This window comes from Mesocricetus auratus, unplaced genomic scaffold (assembly GCF_017639785.1).
Source record: "Mesocricetus auratus isolate SY011 unplaced genomic scaffold, BCM_Maur_2.0 Super-Scaffold_100003, whole genome shotgun sequence".
NCBI lineage: Eukaryota > Metazoa > Chordata > Mammalia > Rodentia > Cricetidae > Mesocricetus > Mesocricetus auratus.
In genome coordinates this window covers 105,317,763-105,338,615 of record NW_024429188.1, presented here as the reverse complement: position 1 = coordinate 105,338,615, position 20,853 = coordinate 105,317,763, and the positions used below count along the sequence as shown (strand labels likewise).

The 20,853-nt window shown below is 38.1% G+C and overlaps 1 protein-coding gene across 5 annotated transcripts in view; it reads left to right on the top strand.

Annotated features, from left to right (window-relative positions):
* Fgf13 (fibroblast growth factor 13) overlaps nucleotides 1-15,769 on the top strand; it is a 516,384-nt gene extending 500,615 nt beyond the window's left edge. For all 5 annotated transcript variants that reach the window (XM_040744655.1, XM_040744654.1, XM_040744656.1 and 2 more), the window contains 2 exons: nucleotides 10,872-11,070; nucleotides 14,334-15,769. In XM_040744655.1, coding sequence (XP_040600589.1) covers nucleotides 10,872-11,070; nucleotides 14,334-14,470 — 336 coding nt within the window. In that variant the 3' untranslated portion in view covers nucleotides 14,471-15,769. The remainder of the gene's footprint in view (nucleotides 1-10,871; nucleotides 11,071-14,333) is intronic.
* Nucleotides 15,770-20,853: the final 5,084 nt, after the last annotated feature.

Sequence of the window (20,853 nt, the reverse complement as noted above, 5' to 3'; positions counted from 1 at the left end):
CATGACCAACTCTCTTCCTCTTCACCCACTCTCTTCTTCCCAGCTCCCACTCCCCCCAACCCCTCGCCGTGTTCCCCATCCATTCAGAGGATCTTGCCTCATTCCTCTTCTCTTGGGTACTATGCATATCTTTTAGGTTCTTTCCTGTTTCCCAGACTCTCTATCAGTGGAAGTGCAGACTGGCACTATCCTGATCCATGTCTAAAATCCATATATGAGTGAGTACATACCATGTTTGTCTTTTTGCGACTGGGTTACCTCACTCAGGATGGTTTCTTCCAGTGCTATCCATTTACCTGCGAATTTCAAGATTAAGGTCAGACAATATAGTACCTTTAACTTTTTTTCTCATTTGCTTTGGATTCTACGGGGGATGCAGGCATGCTTGTATGGTTTGATACAAAATCTTGCCTTTTTTTTCTAGCTCTGAAAAGAATATCATTGGAATTTTTGAGGGATATTGCACTAAAAGTGCAGATCATTTTTGGTACTACAGAATTCTTTTTAATTAAAACACTGTGTGTGTTTCATCTGCACATATGTCTGTGTATCATGTGTATACCTGGTGCCCATGACATTCAGAAGAGGGCACAATATTCCAGTTGTAAGCCACCATGTGCATTCTAGCAATCAAACTCAGATCCTCTACAAGAGTATTAAGTGTTCTTAACTAATGAGCTTATTGCTCCAGCCCCAAGTTTGGACGTTTTAACAGTATCTGTTCTTTTAACCTGTGAATGTAGGATATCTTTCCATTTATATATAATTCTACTTCTAGAATTAGAAATATATAAATATATACTATAAATATGTGCTTATATATTTTAGTGTGTAAATTTATATATAATGTAATTTAATGTAAAATAATTATATAATGTATAATATAATTTTATTTAAAATAAATTTAATATATGCTAAATATATTTTATATATACAAAAAAGCCTGCTTATATATAAGTATACAAGTAGGTATTTTATGCTATCTACTTCTAATTGTAGGTAACAGCACCTTTGTCTTAGTTAGGGTTACTATTGCTGTGATGAAACACCATGACCAAAGCAACTTGAGGAGGGGGGTTTGTTTGGCTTACACTTCCACATCACTGTTCATCGTCAAATTAAGTCAGGACAGGAACTCAAACAGGGCAGGAACCTGGAGGCAGGAGCTGATGCAGAGGCCATGGAGGGGTGCTGCTTACTGGCTTGCTCTTCATGGCTTGCTCAGACTAATTTCTTATAGATACCAGAATCACCAGGGGCCTCCCACATCAGTCACTAAGTAAAAAAATACCCTACAAACCTGCCTCCTGATCTTATGGAAGCCTTTTCTTAATTGTGATTTCCTCCTCTCAGATGGCTCTAGCTTGTGTCAAGTTGACAAAACAACAACAAGCAACCCTTTTGGCTAATTTATTTCAGCTATTTTCAGTGGTTTTCAGTCGTCATAAGTTGGATTGCTTTCAGTTTTTTAGACAAGGTCCTGCTGTGTAGCTGAGGCTGATCTCAAACTCATTATATATCAAGGCTGGATTTGAACACCTGCCTCAGCCTACAACATTATCACCTCTAAAAACTAATTTTTTAGGTGAAGCGTATGTGGTTTTTGTATGTAAGGGTGTATCTACAAATAGTGACAATCTGACTTCCTCTTTCCAGTGTCTTGTCTATGGATCTCCTTATATTGTTATCAGAGTTCTCCCATTCAGGATAATGTTAGCTGATGTCTTACAATATGTGGTCTTTATGTTGTTGAGCATGTTCTTCTGCTGAGTAACGGTCAGTATTTTATTATGGAGAGAAGGTGACTTTTCTCAAATAGCTTTTCTACAATTATTGAGATGATCCTATGAGTTTTGCCTTTCATTGCGTGGTCGATGTGATTCCTGGTTGTTGATTTGCATTTGTGGAGTCATACTTGTATCTTTGTGATGATTCCCATTTGGTCATGGTCAGTGGTCAATGATCTTGCTTAATGTGCTTTTATATTTATTCAATTTGCTAGCACTTTGTTGTTGAATTCTACATCTGTGTTCTGTCCCATTTTATATGGTTTTGCTAATTCTGGCCTTATTGAACATATTTGGATGAATTTTCTTCAGTTTTGGGAGTGATTTAACATGGATTGGTATTTGTTCCTTTTGAAATGATTTGTGACATTCATTAATGCTTCCATCTGCTCATGGAAACTGATAAGAGTTTTTTGTTTTGTTTTTGTTTGGTTATTTTGAAGCAAGATCTCACATTGTAGCCTGGCTGGCCTAGAACTCTCTCTGTAGACCAGACTGATCTTGAACTCACAGAGATTCACCTGCTCCTGCCTCTGCATCCTAAGTACTGGGATTAAGGTATGTACCACCACAGGACATTTTATGAGTTGTTCACTTCTATTCCTTGTAAGTCTGTGGAGGTTTACTGTTTCTTTGTGATTCCGTTTTTGCTAACTTTTTTTAAATGTGTTTTGTTTATTGAGACAGCATCTCTTTATATAGCCCTGTCTGTCCTGGAACTTACTATGTTGAACATGCTAGCCTCGAACTCAGAGATCCACCTGTCTCTGCCTCCTTAGTGCTGGAATTAAAAGTGTGCATCACAAGGCCCAGTTGTGGGTTTTGTTTTGTTTTTTAGAAATTTTCATTTTTTGAAAATTATTTTGTTATATAGTATGTTGCCAATGCTCCACCAAGAATCAATGACCATTTAACAAAACCCTCAACATCCAGCTGTGCTTTAAATGTTTAATAGGGTGAGTAATACAATGCATGGCACATCTTCATAGAACTAGAAGATACAGGATAACCAGGACTAAAACCCAGTATCTGGGTACTCATTGACATTGTTCTAGTTTTTAATTGATGAAGAACTGTGGGGAAAAAGAACTATGTTGCCACGTTTTGCGAAGCTAACCTAAGGTAAATTAAAATGCCCATGAAATATTCTGTAATATAAAATGACATCAGAAAATTTTGTTGTAACAATATGGGACAAAAAGTCCTGCATTATTTGCATTTCTTTTCAAGTACTTGCTAATTACCATGTGTCCTGTTTTGGTATTTCAAGACAGGGTTTCTCTGTATGCCTGGTCATCCTGGAAGTCACTCTGCAGAGCAGGCTGGCCTCAAGCTCAGAGGTTTGCCGGCTTCTGCATCCCCCACCCCCAGTGTTGGGATTAATGGTGCGCATCACCATGTCCTGCCTTATGTACTTAAGTAATTTTTTATGTCACAGAATTTCACAAGGACCATTTCAAATACCTCTCTATCTCTTTTTTTAGTGCTGTGGATTAGAGCAGCGCAGCCATTTCATCCTGCTGCAGACATAAATGAAAAATGAAAGGAGACAAAACCATTTCCCAGGAACCAAGATTTGATGGGAGCATTAAATACAAAGTATAATTCATCTGTAGCCCTAATTTTGGGTAGAATTTATATTCTGCTATATTAGTAAAACACACATAAGCTCATCTTATTCCTGAATGGAAAAGAACTCTGAAAATGAAAGAATGCATTTTGTCCTGGTTTTCTGGTCATTTGTTATCAGAAAAAACCCTACTATAGAGCTTCATTCACATACAGCTTCTCATTGGGTCTTTGGGAAAGAGAATAATTAAGTTAACAGGATTGGTAGAGTTTTTCATCATTTTACAAAAATAAAGCCAATAGAATTTAATTGAAATGTTTAGTTATTTGGACACACAAAGTGTAATTATGTACCTATATCTTTAGTGTTCCTTCAGCTCAAGTACTGTTTTGTCTTTCTTAAATTGGTTTTTTAAAGATTTTTAAAGCTTTTTGTGTATAATTGTTTTGCCTGTGTTAATGTGTGTCCCACACGTGTGCCCGGTGCCCACAAAGGTCAGAAGAGTCTTTGGATCTTTTGGAACTGCAGTTCCATATAGTTGTAAGCCACCATGTGTATGCTGCACACTGAGACTGGGCCATCCACAAAAGCAGCCAGGGATTGTGACTGCAAGGCCATATACCCAGCTCCACTATTTTGTCTTTTTTACCCTTCTTTTTCTTCTTCCCTCCCCCTCTTCCATTCCACGTCTTGAAAATTGGGTTTATTGGACTGGGGAGATGGCTTATATGGTACAATGCCTGTTTTATAAGCACGATGACCTCATGTGAGGCCAAGAGGTACAGTGCACACTTCCACCCTAGAACTAGAGTTTCCTCATCGGAGATTAGTTTATCTTTGAAGCTCAGTGGTCAGGCAGCCTGTTTCAAAATAATTCCAGTAAGAGAACCTTTTTTCAAAATAATTCCATAGAGAACAATCATGGAAGGCACCCAACATCAATTTCTACCTTGCACCATAAATACCTGCACATGACCCATAGGCACATAGGCATAGGCACATACCCACATGAACATGCACATACAATGCACACGCGCACACACACACACACACACAATTTATGTCTAGCCTCCTTTCCTCATTTTTTTCACTCACTGTTTCTGCCCTAATAGGCAAGTGTTGACCTGTTACTTCTGAAAGAGCCTTCATTTTTATTACGTAGATACAGTGCCGGAATTAGCCCTTTTTTGAGTTTGTAGAAGGCAGCTTCAAAGGGCTAATCATATGCTATTGTACTTCACACGTATTTTTTATCACATATGTATAGGTCATCTGCTATAATCCATCGTTATACCAAGAACTGCCCTTAATTATCTTAGTCCAATGGGGGTTTTGCATTAAAAATACTCCCTTTATCATGAATTAATACATTAGCTTGGCTACAGAGCAGTGTGTTGATTCCCTTTTCCTCTGCTTCTTTCTTGCCATGCTTTGAACTTGTAATAATGAAGTTTATTTGTCTCAAATCTACCCTTGGAGAGAACATCAAAGCTTTGGGTATAATAATTAGTCCTGGATTTTGAGATCACTGACGGAGGAGAAGCCAATCTAGGGAACATAGGTAGTTACTTTGTCACCCAAAGGGTAAAATTTATATTTTAAAATTCCATCTACTTATCTTAGAAAAGAGCTGAAACTCTGATTTTAATCTATTCATGATTTTCAATAGGCTGGAGAATAATTGACATACACAAATCAGACCTGCTTAAATAACTTGCACATTTTAAATCCAGAAAATTAATTATCATTAGAACATGACTCAAGATTAGATGAATGACCCTTGCTAGTGACAGTAATTGCTAAACTAATTGGAGGATTAGTCTGCTGACAATGTTCTGGAAGATAGGAGGGGAAAAGAGGTCATTGGGAGCATTGAAGAGAAAGGCATATGATCTTGGAACTTGCTGAAAAGATCATGTTTCAGGGATGGTAATGATGTTTCTGTTGTTGTTTGCACATAAATCTATAAACTTTTTATTTTCTGGGTTCTGTACTTCCTGCTTTAAAAATGTCATAGGTGCTGTAAGCAGAATCTATTGAGGAACATTAGCATATACCAGGATGTTTCTCTTTGATATAATACACATATGTGAAAGGTGAAGACAGTCCTTGCTACCCAAGTTTAACGTTAGCAGTTTTTGTATGAACCATTGCAGTTGACAATTTTGCTCTCCCTAGATTCAAAAGAATCTATGCAGCCTACCTAAAAATATGTTGTGGGGGCTAAATGTGTAAAAAGGACATTTACAGTCTATGTGGTAGTCCTCAAAGCTTCCTATCCTGCCAAGATACAAACTCAAATGTAGCACTGTCACCTTGCAGTGACTTCATAGCATAGACTACAAGCACATGGGCTGGGAGGATGAGAACCCTGTTATTATGGCCTGTGTTTGTCAAATTACTTATTTTAATTATGAAGGTATTTAATCTTGGTGCATCTGTTTTAATGCTGGAGATGTGCTTATAGAGCCTGGCAGACAAATATACACAGAGCTAAGCTCTGTTGTTTTAGGTCATGGCTCCTGTTGGCACAGCTATAAGCCAGAGCCCTACCGGCCTCATTTCAGAGTAGCTACTCTTCTAATCCAAGTCTCCTTTAACCAGGCTCCAGCTCCAGCCGACCAAAGCTACTGTAGTGTCTCCACACTGCCATTGTGACTGAAGTAGCACAGAGCAGGCTACTTCTTTAGACTCTGAAAGATAATAGCGGTTTACACTAAATCTCAAGTTTTGTATTCTGAGGCAATGTTTCTGACACACCATTGGATCTTGGGGTTGTTTGTATATAAATCCAAGATTGCCCATTGTGCCTCACAATGTCTATATTGAGATACTATCTGCCCTGATAGGAGTAGCTGACCCTTAACAATGTTGGCTGTAAGAAATCCCTAGTATGTTCTATTGATGTATTAGGGTTTTAAAATAATTTCATATTTGCTATTTTAACCTCCAAATAATTATTTACTTCTTAGTAATGTGAGTAAAGTGGGTTTGGAAAAAATATTAGATATTACTCTTGGATCTGTGTATTCTCTAAATGTCAGTCCCTTGTTCCTTGGCCAAAATGATAATAACTAGCTAGAATTGACTCCATATAGATAACAAGTTTAATACTCACCAAAAGAAACAAATCTTGAGCTTGTAAGGGAATCAAATAAAAATCATAAACAGAGAAAGTATTAGATAATGATTATTTCATGAACTAAATATTAGTTATCTGACAAAATATGTATGCACACAAGAAGTAAACAAAATTTAAGAGAAATTAATGCATTAAAAGTTATAAGGTTTCCCCCAACAGATGAAGCCACATAATTGTCACCCACATTCATTTGTTGGGGGGGATGGCAGTGGGACGGGGACATATCCCAGGTGCATGAATTGGCCTTTTGGAGCCTGTTCCCTATAGTGGGATACCTTGCTCAGTCTTGATAAAGGGGGCAAGGGACTTGGTCCTGAGTCAACTTCGCATGCGAGACTTTGTTGACTTCCCAAAGGAGGCCTTATCCTCTCTGAGGAGTGGATGTGCTGGTGGGAAGAAGGTAGCAGGGGCAAAGAAGGGGAGGAGAGGGACTGGGGTTGGTATATAAAATGAAAAATAAATTTAAAACTAAAACAGTTATAAGGTCCAAAGTACCTTTTATTTTATGTTCCTATTAAGTAATTCCGTAAGAACCATGTCAGGAATATGTGACATATGTTAATTCATAGAACCGTTCTGATAGCAGCTATTTATGTACTGCCTTTTGAATACAGAGAACAGCTATTGCTGCCTTCATTCGCTTCCACTTTGTGTGAAGACCACTTTGATATCTTCTTCCAGGGTACCAGTGAGGAGTCATTCACAATCAATCAAAGTAAATTTGTTCCTTGATGTCTTTCCCACCAAGTCTCCTCAAAATAGGACTTTCTTGGCTTGAGCCAAATACAATTGCCGTTATTTATATTGCTTATAGCTACTGAAGAGATGCAACTGCACCCTTGTCTTTGTTGGCCTCTTCTGCATAGAATGGGATGGTAAATGTTTCCACATTTTAATAGAATCAAGCCTCTTCTGCCTACGCATTCTAACACAGGATAAAAATGACAGTGTCACACACAGAGAACAGAACACTCCTTTGGTTGCTTCAACATGTTTTTTTTCTTCTTTTTTTTTGGCCTCATTTTCTTCTCTGCTGAGCTTTTGAGTCCAAATTTAGTAGGAATGACTAAGAAATTGCCAGGATGTGACAGAGCATTCAGTTCATTGAGTCCTTCCTTGCCATTTTCCAATAGTTGTAACAATTGCCAAGACTTCCTCTTAGCGTTGTAGGTGCCGTTATTCTTAACAGCTGTTAAATCACTCATGCAAGATCTGTCCATGCAATGACAGCCTCCTTATAAATATAACTGATATTAGTCTGTGGTATAAAGGAAATTCCCTGTAGACATTTTGGAAGCTGATACTCTAATAAGTCGTGTAATTGTCAGCATTTCCTCTCGATCACTGAAATCCAACATTCCTACTAATCAGTAGTCCACTAATCATCTGGTCTACCATGAGTTTGGGGGATAGATTTGGAAATAGGACAAGTTCATAGCTACCATGCATGGGTATAAGTTACAGGCCATGCCAGTGACCTAGATAGAGCCTCTGGGTGTCGATAGAGATTTAATCAGTTCTGATTGGGAGAAATCATGTGTAATTCAAAGAAGAATTATATTTAATGTAGGCCTTGAGGGATGAGAAGAAAACTAGAAGACAGAGAAAGAGAAGGATGTGTTACTAAACAAGTGAATATATTTGGAAATACATGTGTGGTTCAGTGGTGGCGGACCAAAAAAATGGGGGTGACTGAATAGTGGAGGACTTCAAAGGAAATATGCAGTCATTAGTTGTTTACATTATATGCAAGGTGAAATCATCCAGAGTTCATGAGGAAGGGAACCTTACTTTAAGAAAGCAAATACATCAAGGGAACAAGGAAGACCGATTATGAGATCCTTAAAAGAGTCTGCTGAAGAGGTCCTAAAGTCATACACTTGTTGCTCTAAGTATGAAAGTTAAAGGCTATAGGACCATGAAATTGAGAGCACATGGATGAATGCAAACATACCCGGGGTTTAAGTGTGAGAAGCTGCAGTTTGGTAGATTCCAGATACTAAAAGAAGAGTGGGAAGGAAGGTAGAGGATGGAATAAGTGTTGACCCATGCTTCAGCTATTATTCTTCATTTCTGTGTTGAATTCTTTCCCATCCTTCAAGACTCAGGTGTCATGATCTCTTCTGTCTATGAAAATGTCCTTGGTGCCCCTGTCAGAATTAAGTCTGAATTCCTCCTCTCTTCTCAGACAATATATCTTTTTGGACTTTCTTTTCTGAGCTTAATGACTGTACATATATCTCATGTTGTAGTCATTTGCCTGATTCCTTCTGATATAGAGTAAACTAAAGGGATATGTTAATTATCTCTGAAATTTTTAGTATCATTCAAGTATGTAATAGACCATCTGAAAATGCATGTGAAATTATGAATAGGTGCTACTATCATACAAGATGCTAAGCATGGCATGTTTTGGAGACTTGGATTATAACACACATTGATCCCATCTACTCATTCTATACTCAGGAATATTTTCTTCATGTGCTTGAACACTGTCACCTAACTTTATCATCTGCATCATTCAACAGATTTACTTGCAAATGATTTCTGACTTTTTTGAAAGGAAAATCTACTTTCCAAGGATGAATACTTTATCCAAGTGATGATTTAATTCACAAAGAACTCCAGAAGTTTTTCTCATCACTAGAGAAAATGTGAAGATTTTTCATCAAATGTCTTTGTAGACATACTTTGGCTTTCTCTATGTTGAGAAATCCCACAAAGAGAAAATTTCAGAACCCATAAATAGAACTCTTTTAAGTTTCTGCCGCGTGACAGTTGCCCCAGAAGTACATTTTTGCTTTAGTAGGTTGAAGTTGTGTGAATCCTGGGAGATCTATGGTGTGCACCTACATAACTCCCAAAGATACTCTGACCAAGTGCTTTCTACAGAGCAAAGAGGGACATCGGGCATATTACTGAATGAGATCACGTTTCATAAGAAATTGCTTGCATGCTCCCCTTTCAGAAATGCTGAGAAATGTGTTCCCCTTCACTAAAGTAACTTTTAGAACGTTTCAGATGTTGTTACTCAGCTGGTGTGTATGCTGAGAATGACATTAAATATGAAAACGAAGGAAAGAAGAAACACGAAGACATGGTTTAGAAAAGACCAGTGGCCTAGAAAACATGCACAAGGGTTTGTAAACATTGGGCAAAATTATCAACTGTTGTTCCTGATAACATCTCAGCAAATTAAAGAAAAAATCTGATAATATCATTCATATCTCTATTTTCCTTGTTATCTTCCACTCCAACTGCCTGCTCTGCTTTTCTATGAATTACTCATAGATTAAAATCCACTGTTTGTTTTATTTAGCTTATAAATGGCCACTTTAACATATGTTTATTCTATGTATATGTGCATGTAAACACCAGGCTAAAAAGAAGGCTGATTTTTGTCCTTGACACAGTCTCCTGTGGTTAGAAGACTTTCATATAAATGACCCATTTTAAACAAAATATGGACAAGTCCAAGACAGAAAAATCACACTCCAGTGTTCAAAGACCTCTGAGTTATTCTCTTGCGTTTGTTGAAAGAAATACTGTAAATTCTTTGCTACCATATTGATTTGCTGATAAATATTAATTTAAGGAAACAATGAGGAGAGGTATATTCTATCTTGAATTTTAAAAAAGTAAAGTTGGTTTAATCTTATGATGAAAGATAAGCTTTCTTTGAAGAGCTATTTTAGAAATCTAGGTGACCAGCATTGTAATACTGCTTTAACTCAAACAACTGGTAGCCATAATATATGATGACCTTAGGATTTATCAAAGGTAATCACATGGCTGGTAAGATGGTTCAGCAGGCAAAGACACTTGGCACACAAAGCCTAGAGACCTAAGTTCAATCCTTGAATCATATGTAAAAGTGAAACGAGAGAACATTGTTTTCTATCTCCACATGTCAGGCATACACAACACACACACACACACACACACACACACACACACACACTATAATAATATAAAAAGTAAATGCAAAACTAAATGTTAATTTTCTTTTATTATTGTTAAGGAGAACAAAGCTCCTATAACAGCTTTATGCCTCTCTTTCAATCCCTTTGCTCTTGAATTAGTCTAGCACCCAATCATGTGGCTTATCTAAGTTTTCCCATTGTTTATTGCAAAGGGCCAATCAACAATCAGCAGAGTTTTCACTTTGGGTGTTCCTTTCAAAGATCACACAATTGCTACATGCAGTCTTTTAGTTTCTAGTGATAATAATTTCTCCTATTCACATAGAATAACCTTCACATAAGCTTTAACAATGCATTATATACACCCCTGAAAGGTATATTCTGTCTATTCTTCTTGAAATTCACACCTTTATAAATATTGACTTTGTGTTTATTTGCTTTTGTTTCAGGAGCATTTCACACCCGAGTGCAAATTCAAAGAATCGGTGTTTGAAAATTATTATGTGACATACTCATCGATGATCTACCGTCAGCAGCAGTCAGGCCGAGGGTGGTATCTGGGCCTGAACAAAGAAGGAGAGATCATGAAAGGCAACCACGTGAAGAAGAACAAGCCCGCAGCACACTTTCTGCCCAAACCACTAAAAGGTAAATTTGATAGCCTATAGACGACGCATTCTGCCATGGAAACTACTAATTAAATAAGTCCTTTTCGTGCTTTTGGATGTGAAACATAATTCTTATGTGTTAGGGCATCTATCCATAAATTTTCAAGCACTTCACAGAACTAAAAACCAACAAGACCAAAATGTACAAACCATGCCAACATTCAGACATTGACAGTAGCCTCTACTCTTAATTTACCCATAGTAACACCTGTCTTAGAAGGAAGTACCTAAACTGCAAACTTAAGACAGGTAAGAACCCTAAATTATAATAAAATGGCTTGAAGAGATTAACCCTGGAGTTTAGAATCTGTACATATTTAACCTTTATTGAAAAACTCCTTGGTCAATATAGCTCTTAGAATTTTCATTCACAGTTTTCTTTTTGTATTAATAGAGAAATGAAACAGAGATAACTGTTATTTTAGGGTTTCTATTGCTGTGATAAAACACAATAATCTAAGACCACTTGGGGGAGGAAAGGGTTTATTTAATCTTACACTGCCATACATCACAGTCCATCATCGATGGGAGTCAGGATCTGGAGGCAGGAGGTGATGCAGAGACCATAGAGGGGTGTTGCTTACTGATTTGCTTGCTCATCATGGCTTGCCCAGTCTGCTTTTTTATAGAGCCCAGAACCACCAGCTCAGCCTGATTTCTTGTATCACGAGGAACCACCAGCCCAGGGTAGCACTTCCCACAGTGGTCTGAACCCTCCCATATTATTTATCAATCAAGAAAATGCCCCCACAGTCTTACCTGCACAGTCTGGTGGTGATATTTTGGTTAGCTGAGTTCTTTTCTTACTAAATGATTCTACCTTGTGCCAAGTTGACATAAAACTAGCCACCACAATTGACTCCTCAGCTTGATACACAAGTGCATCACTACTCAACTTGAACCTTTCCTTTCTTATTTGTCCCCATGATGGCATGTTAATATTAGTATCACAGTATAAAACATTCCAATTTTTCCAGTCCCATGGTCTTCAAATTTTCAAACATTTTAAAAGTTCAGTCTCTTCAAAACATCCAAAACTATTTCAAGTTCAAAGTTTCTCTGAAATATCTAAAGTCTCTATAAAATCCAAACTCTCTAAAATAACTAATGTCTTTTAACTATAAGCTTCTGTAAAATCAAAAACAAATTACATACTTCATTACTTTAAGAGGGAATAACCATAGGATAGTCACAATCAAATCAAAGCAAAAGAAATGTTCAGTGTTTGATTTTTGGGACCCAATTATGATGCTCCATGTTCCACAATGCCTTGGGAACAGCAGTTCTCGAAGCCTTGCTATTCATAGCACACACAACTTATCTTCTAGGCTCAACCCAGCTCTGCTCCACAGCTGGTACTCTCCTTTGTGGTTATCCCATGCTACTGGCATCTCCAAAGTGGTAGGAGCTCTATTTCATCTGGGCTACACCTTCACCAATAGCCTCTCTTGGGCTCCTCTCTTCAGGGACTCTTATCCCGCACATGGTATCACTTCTCAATGTTTCTCAATGACCCCTTCAACCCTGAGGCGTCTACTGTAACTGAAACTATACATTCACCAATGGCCTCCTCTCCATGCAAAATTACAGCAGCTCTCTATGAACCCTTCATGCCTTCAAAATTAATAACACCTGGTAGACACACGTCATTAATATTGACTGCCAGCACAAGGTACATCCTTGACCACCTTTGGACCATAGCTCTGTGTGCTGACCATAAGAAAACACTTCTCAAAAGATTTTGCCTCCGTGATGCTGGTATCTTCTTAATTAAATCTGATTCTTTAAGCCCCAGCTGACAGGTATCAATTGTCCCAAAACGTAAAAGTTTTCTTTAGTGAGTCTTAATTTAAGATATCAAATGGCCCCAAAGAGTCTTTAAGAGACACTCAAAACTCTCCTCTGAAACTTCACAAGCCAGGCCTCCATCATCCACTTTGCTCTCAGGTCTATAGTCTTCATTCCCACATGTCACTAAGCTCTGAACAATCAATGGCTTTTCCAGCCCAACATTCCAGAATTCACTGTCCTGCCCCAAATATGCTCAGGTGTATCACAGCAATACCTAGCGATCTAGCCGATTTCTGTTTTAGTTAGGATGGCCATTGCTGTGATATAACATCATTACAAGCAACTTGGGGAGGAAAGGGTTTATTTCACTTCCACTTCCACATCACAGCCCATCATTAAAGGAAGTCAAGGCAAAATCAAATGCAAAGACTTTACAGAAATGCTGTTTACTGGCTGGTTCAACCTGTTTTCTCACCACCCACACAGTGGGCTGAGCCCTCCCACATCAATCAAGGAAATTCCAATATAGGCAAGCCTACAGTCCAATCTCCCGGGAACATTTTATTAACTAAGGTTCCTTCTTCCCAAATAACTCGACTTGTGTCAGACTGACACAAGACTGGCCAGAACAGATATAAAAATAAACTGAGAAATACCAGTATTAGGGGGGAGACAGACGAGACAGTTCCAGCTTCATTTTTCACTAGCTGGATGGTCAGACTGTGTTTGTTTGTTTGTTTGTTTGTTTGAAACAGTTTCACCTATGAAGCTGGGGCTTTCTAGTCCTAATTGGTCTCAAATTCCTGATCTTCCTTCCTCAACCTCCAAATTGCCAGAATTATGGGCATTTGCCACCATGCCCCAACGTTAACTGAATGATCTTGAAATGTCTCTTACCTACATGTGCCTCATGATCATCAGTAAAATATAAGTAAGAGAATTCGCTGGCTACTTAGTGATACCAGAGCAGCCTAGGCTACAGTCAGACCATGTCTAATAAAAAAATGAGGGTTTTTTATCCTAGCATATTAAATGTATTTAATGCATATCAAACTGTCAATGATAGAAGTTAGGTATTAAAATCCCGTATGTGTGACTATATTAGGACTAAAGTTAATCTAGTTTCATTCTCACTGCTAAGTACTTGTATGTTTTTCTTAAGTCATAGAAATTTAGTAACCATAACGGGTGTTTTTGTCTGCTGTCTTTGTTTCTTTTCAATTGTCAAAATTAAATATTTTGATACATAAAAGCTGTTTATTGTGTATAAGATATTACACAATATGTATTCACTGTGGAATGGCTAAATTGAGATAATGAACATAAGCTTTGTTTCCTGGATTGAGAAGTTTCAAAATGAGAACATCTAAGCTCTGTTGTGGAAATTTGGACAGCACAGTACGTTAATGTGCCCCCTTTAAAGTCCTTCTCCACCATCTCTGTGCGTTTCAGTGGCCATGTATAAGGAGCCGTCTCTGCATGATCTTACGGAGTTCTCCCGATCTGGAAGTGGGACCCCAACCAAGAGCAGAAGCGTCTCCGGTGTGCTGAATGGAGGCAAATCCATGAGCCACAATGAATCAACGTAGCCAGTGAGGGCAAAACAAGGGCTCTAGAACAGAACCTTACCTCCAGGTGCTGTTGAATTCTTCTAGCAGTCCTTCATCCAAAAGTTCAAACTTATCAGTGAGGTTTACCAAACACACAGGCAGAGTTCCCTATTCTATCTGCCATTAGACCTTGTTATAATCCATACTAAAGCCCCATAATTTAGATTGAGCTTGCGCAAAACAAAGCCAAGCATTATTGATGAACTAAATCTGGAAGAAGGACTGCCAAATTTTCTCATGATCTCACCTATACTTTGGGGATAACACAGCAAAAATATTTCACAGCACTAATGCTGGTCAATTTGTTTCCCAACCAAGAAAATTTAAAAGACCACAACTATTCTTTAAAAAAATAAATAAAATTAACTGCTTAAATGTTTTGTAGGGGCAAACAAAATCTGTGAACTGTGTTGTTTTCTTGGCTTAATGTTTTCTATCTATGCTTGATTCAAGTGTACTCTTTAATATAGTGAAATTGTGTGGTTTCTGAAATCCAATGGTTCTATTGACTCTGTCACTTAATCCAAATCAACCAAATTCAAGGTTGATTCTGAATTGGCATCTCAGGCTCAAGGTAATAGTGTTCTTACAGATTTTCCTCTCCCTCCCTTCCCACCTCTCTCCCTCCCACGTCCCTTCCTCTTTCTCTCTCTTTCTTTTTTTGTTGTTAATTAGAACTGTAGCATTCTGGTCAAATTCTTGTGCTGTACTTTGTGCGTAGAAATTGAGTTGTATTGTCATCCTGGTCAGTAAAGATAAGTTAAATCAAGATTATCCTCAAGTGTAGATTTCTCTTAATTCCATTCGTGTATCACGTTAATCTATTGTTGTGGCTTCTTGCGTAAAAAACGGGAACTGTGGAACAGTGGTGTCGTCTTTTGTGTTGTTCAAATAAGAACTGTCTCATCTGTACATGTACAAGTACCCCTGTTGTTGTATTTGGCACGTGAACATTGTATTGTGTACAAGGAAATGTTAAGACAGGTTCCCCCTAATCAACATATATTATACTTGCTACTGGAAAAGTGTTTAAGACTTAGCTAGGTTTCCATTTAGATCTTCATATCTGTTGCATGGAAGAAAGTTGGAATCTTGGCATAGAGTTGCATGATATGTAAGATTTTGTGCATTAATAATTGTTAAAATCTGTGTTCCAAAAGTGGACATAGCATGTACAGGCAGTTTTTCTGCCCTGTGCACAAAAGTTAAAAAAGTTGTTTAATATTTGTTGTTGTATACCCAAATACGCACCGAATAAACTCTTTATATTCATTCAAAGAAAAAACAACTTAATGTGTATTTATTGCCCATTATGCGCCATCAATTATATTAGAAACTGGACTTAAACACTAAATTTCACAGATAAGACTGCCACTAACTTCAGATAAGCTACATTACAGACATCTGTGTTCACAAGAACACTCTTTAAAGTGTGTCTCTGAAACTTACACTTTCACATTGGTACTAAATCATTGTCATTCAGCAATCAAAGTGTACAAATATCTAGGGTTAGTCACCCCTTCTGCATTCACAGTGTCCTCACTGTTCCTTTGGCTCGTTTCTCTCCTCTGTAGACTAAATAGCTAAAGTCTTCCGCATCTGGGAGAATGGAAGGAAAATATGAGCCTTCATTTTCTGTGGATTCCTTTTCTCTAGCTCCCCAGAGCTTCTGATGCCTGGCAATGAAGGCTTTGGGGGTAAAAAGAATGGTGGGGTATGTTTTTCAACTGTATGTAGCATAGTTGCCAGGGCACCATTTTTTGCAGTGATAAAGGTGATGACTCACAAGATGCTTGGGCCAGACTCAGCAGAAGCTCCTCAGCGGTCTCAGGCTAGTCACTTTGTGGCTCTGAGGCACACCTGCAGGAGGGAAGGCCCTGGCCTGTTTTGAACTCAAGAGCTCTTGCGTAAACACTAGGAGACTCAATCTGTTTCCTCCGCTCATTTCCCTTTGTCCAAGCACCTTAATTTCGTTTTTGGCTGCTTGGGCTGCTGGTCTTATTTTTTTCATTATCCAGGAACATGCTAAGTCTACTGGTCATAAACATATCAGCACTTTGGCGTGTCAGGGAAGCCCTGCGAGTACAAAAGTGTACTCTTAGAAGAGTTCTCTTTGAGTTACCTTGCTTTTATTTTGTTTTGTTTTGTTCAAGCAATGTCCCACAATATAGTCGTAGCTGACCTGGACCCCACTATGGTTAGACTCACTGCAGGCCTCCTGCTTGAAGTTGTTTTGAACAGTGCATTTATTAAAACAAGTGAACAAAGAATTCAGAATTGTCTATATAAGTGGTAGTAGTTCTTGTACATTCTTTACTGCACATATATTCACATACTCTTCATGGCAAAAATATTGGTCCTACCATGAAATTACAGACATAAAAAATGCTCTATGATGAAACCGAAGACTGAAAACGCTGTTGCTTTCCTGACTTTCACATACAATCAGAATCACCTGGGAGGTTCAGAAGTCCCAGGTTGCTAGAGCTCACCTCCCGTGGTTCTAATTTACAGTGGGGTCAAGATTTTGAATTTCTATCCGGTCCCTGTGTTGTACTGAAGCTGCACTCTTCCCCTCCTTGAATTAAAAGTAGGCTTGAGTCCATTGCATGCTGTTGAGTCCCCAAGATATACAATGCTGACGAAAAAGCCTTATTTTTACAGAGCACCTATTAGCACCACAGTAGGGGGCGGCCCTCAGGCTTTTTGTCAGTCCTGGAATCCCACTGTAGTGGTTATATATTTGTGTGGTTTTAAAGTGGCTTTGGGAAACTCCTGAATTGGGTGCTGGCCATAGTTGGAAAAAACAATGTTCGATGGCATAGCCTCTGACCTCACATTACCACAGGGAATATCTACCTAATCCTTATACTGTGTAGAGCATAGGATCAAATGTGGAGAAGATTATTTTCTTCATTTCAGTTCTTTGCAAAGAAAACAAGTTCTCCCAACCAGGAGTTTTGTTCGTACGTCAAGTGGGCACAGGTACAAGTTTCCAAGCATCCGTTTCCCAAGAGAATATGTGGAGAGGGTGAATAGCTAATAAGATGACCTTTCCATCTGTGGAGGTTAGTTAAAATCATCCTGTGTACGAGTGAGTGGTGATAGACTCAGAACAGATAATCACTTCGAATAAATTTCATCCTGAAGTGCCTTAAAAACCTCATAAGCTGAAGTGCACTATTCATGCGTTAAATTGAAAGGTGCTCTCGCTGGGATGTTTCGGAAATATCCAGCTTTCTACCAACAATCTCATCAAGGAAATCTATATACTGTCTATCGTATTTTCAAAACTCTTTCAACCTCTACTCAAAACCAGCTCCATGTTTTAGGTATTGGGTTATAGTAGTGCCATAAGACACGATGTTTTCCAGTAACAAAAAGAACTGGTGAGCTCTAGCTAGAATAGGACACCTTAACCCCAAATTCATAATCATATTAATAGATATAACTTGTCTTGACTCTATACACTGTACCATGGTATGACCTGATGCATTAGCTATCCTGGAATGAAAAATACCTAGGTATCCTGCCATGAAATTACCTGGTTATTGTGCAAGATTTCTGTTGCCTCAAGTAAACTGTACCCCCTTAATTATCAAGAAGCCTGTAAACAGTAGTGAACTCAGTAAGTCGCCTGTATATTGGAAGACCAAGAAAGTAACCCTGGGGACAAATGATCCACTTGCCCCAGCCACCTGATTCTCTAGGACTAAAAGCATATTCTACAGTGTCTGTTTTCTACAAGGACATTATTTGTAGTGCTGAGAACTAGTGAATTCTAGGCAAATACTCTACTACTGAGGTGTATCCACATTCCTCTGTATAGACATTCAGTTGGTTTTTATTGTTTTTATTTGTTTGATTGGTTTGGGTCTTTTTTATTGAGAATTTCATAGAATGTATTTTGATCACATTCACACTAGCTCCTCTCAGGTACACCCCTACCCTTTCTAGTTTTCTGTCCATTTTTTGAACCCACCAAGTCTAGTTCACGTTATTCAAAAGCTCATAGGTGTGGGGCCAACCATGTGAGCACCTTTCCTCACGCTGGAGTACTAGCCCGCTTTATCTTGTACAAGTACAGTGCAGATAATCCCAGCTGCTGAGACTTGGTGAATGTAAAGGTACTGTCATATTCAGAAGGCATTGTTTCTCTCCGAGCATTCCTAGCCTTACTATCATTCCATCCAATGGTCCCCGAGCCGTGGGAGGAAAACATATGATACAGATACCCCATTTATTGCTGGTCTCTCCATTAACACTTTATTCTCAGCACTTTGACCAGTTGTGAGTTGCTGCATTAATTGCTGTCTAATGCACATACAAACTAAGATTTGCACTAATCTATGTGTATAAAGATTAATTTAAAAAGCTGCCTAATATGTCCATTCAGCTGAACAATCATAGTAGGTTCATTGATGAGATGTAGGAACTTTGCCACCATAGCTTCTTGACCAGATATATATATATATACTTTGCATTTCTGCTCATGGAGTGAACCTTATATCCAATAACATAGAGATTGGTTATCCCTATAACATTCACAGCACTATTGTACCCACAGGCATATCTTATCATGATAGTCACTGCTAACTAAGATGATGATTTTTCCCAACAGCCTGCATAGCACTTTCCAGCCAGGTGAAATCCTTATGTGGACATTCTTGAAGAGATTTACAACAGTTACAATTCTGCACAGGTCCTTCTAGAACATGTAATATTCATGATGCTCAGCATTAGAATTCTAAACTAACCTAACATCAATTTCTCAGTTTTTATATTTATTTCAAATACTTCCTCCATCTATATAAATGTCACACATGCACAAGCACAAATCCTGGTGTGCCTCCCAAAGGAGTTTTGTTGGAGACTGGTCATAGGGAGACTAGAAATCAAACTTAGAAATCAATGGTTCTTTCTTCAGAAGCAGTCCTGAACTTCCTTAAACTAAGGATTTAACCCAGGTTTTTCCTACAATATATTAAAATATTTGCATATATTTTGCACTCTAAATAATTATGTGCATTCTTAAAATCCTTTGTTTCCATTTCTACATGAGGCTGACAGAGTAAAAACATCGGGTGATGACAAATGAAAAGCAACCATCTTTAAATCATTGCTCAGCTGTGGATATTTATTAACTTATAAACTGTCATCGTTGCACAGCATGTTGGTAAAGCTTGGATAAAGCATCCACACAAAGATAAATGGGTGGAAACAGAGTCAGTCATAGAGAAAAGGAGATATTCTGGAGTTTAACAACAGGGAAATGTCTTTCTTTTCTGGAATTAATAATGTAGAATTATAGCTCTTCACATACATTAAACTCTGTCACAGTCACTTTTGTACAACTTGATATTTACAGGTCATGTGTTCTTTCACTTTTTGAACATTTCAAAACAAGAATGAACTAGTACTCAGTGGAGTAGTACTCAAATTCTGTCCCCCATTTAATGTAAAATAGCTGACCAGAACATATTTGAGCTTCACATATTTTAATGACTTTCTAAGTAAGTCATTATTAAATATACCAACATACTAGCATCCCAGATACTGTGCGTACATGTGTGCTTGTGTGTGTGTGTGTGTATGCATGTGTGTATGTGTGTATTGGATCATAAGACTAAATAAGTCTTCTAGGAAGGTTTAGACAGAGAGAACTCAATGTTCTTGAAGTTACAGTAAATAGAATATCATGCGAATAAGTACTATAGAGGTTTAGTTTTCTATGAACTAACTCTAGATCTCTAAAATGATAGACAGGCATACAGCTACCAAATTTAAGAGTGTGATGAATGCTGTAAAACTGCAGTGCATTCTAACGTGTAAAGATTGGGTATCTATGGCAATAGCACAAAGGAAGAAGGAAAGAGCAACATTTTGTGTGCAACTACGTGTGATCATTATTAATATAAAATGCACGGTTTATATGTTTAACTTGCTAATTGGGGATCTGAGGACAAAACTATTGTGGAAAGATGTACAGCAAAAACTTGCGAGTGAATTAGGGTAAGACTTTAGAAACTAGAGGCAGTGAAGAGGTGGAGTTTAGTTCCCAGAACCCACATAGGGTGGCTCACAAATAATGTGTAACTTCAGCCCAAAAGGTATCTGATGGCCCTGGCCTCTGCAAGCACACGTGCACACATGCACACATATACACATAATGAAAATTAAAAATAAAATCTAAAATGAAAATTTGTGCAATGAACCTCATATGATGACACCTACTTGTAACCCATCTATTAGGAGGATGAGGCAAGTAGATGGAAGTTACAGGCCGCCCTGAACATATTATTACTCATAACAATATCTTTACTCAGAGACAAACAACAACAACAAAATCCAAATAATCGTTG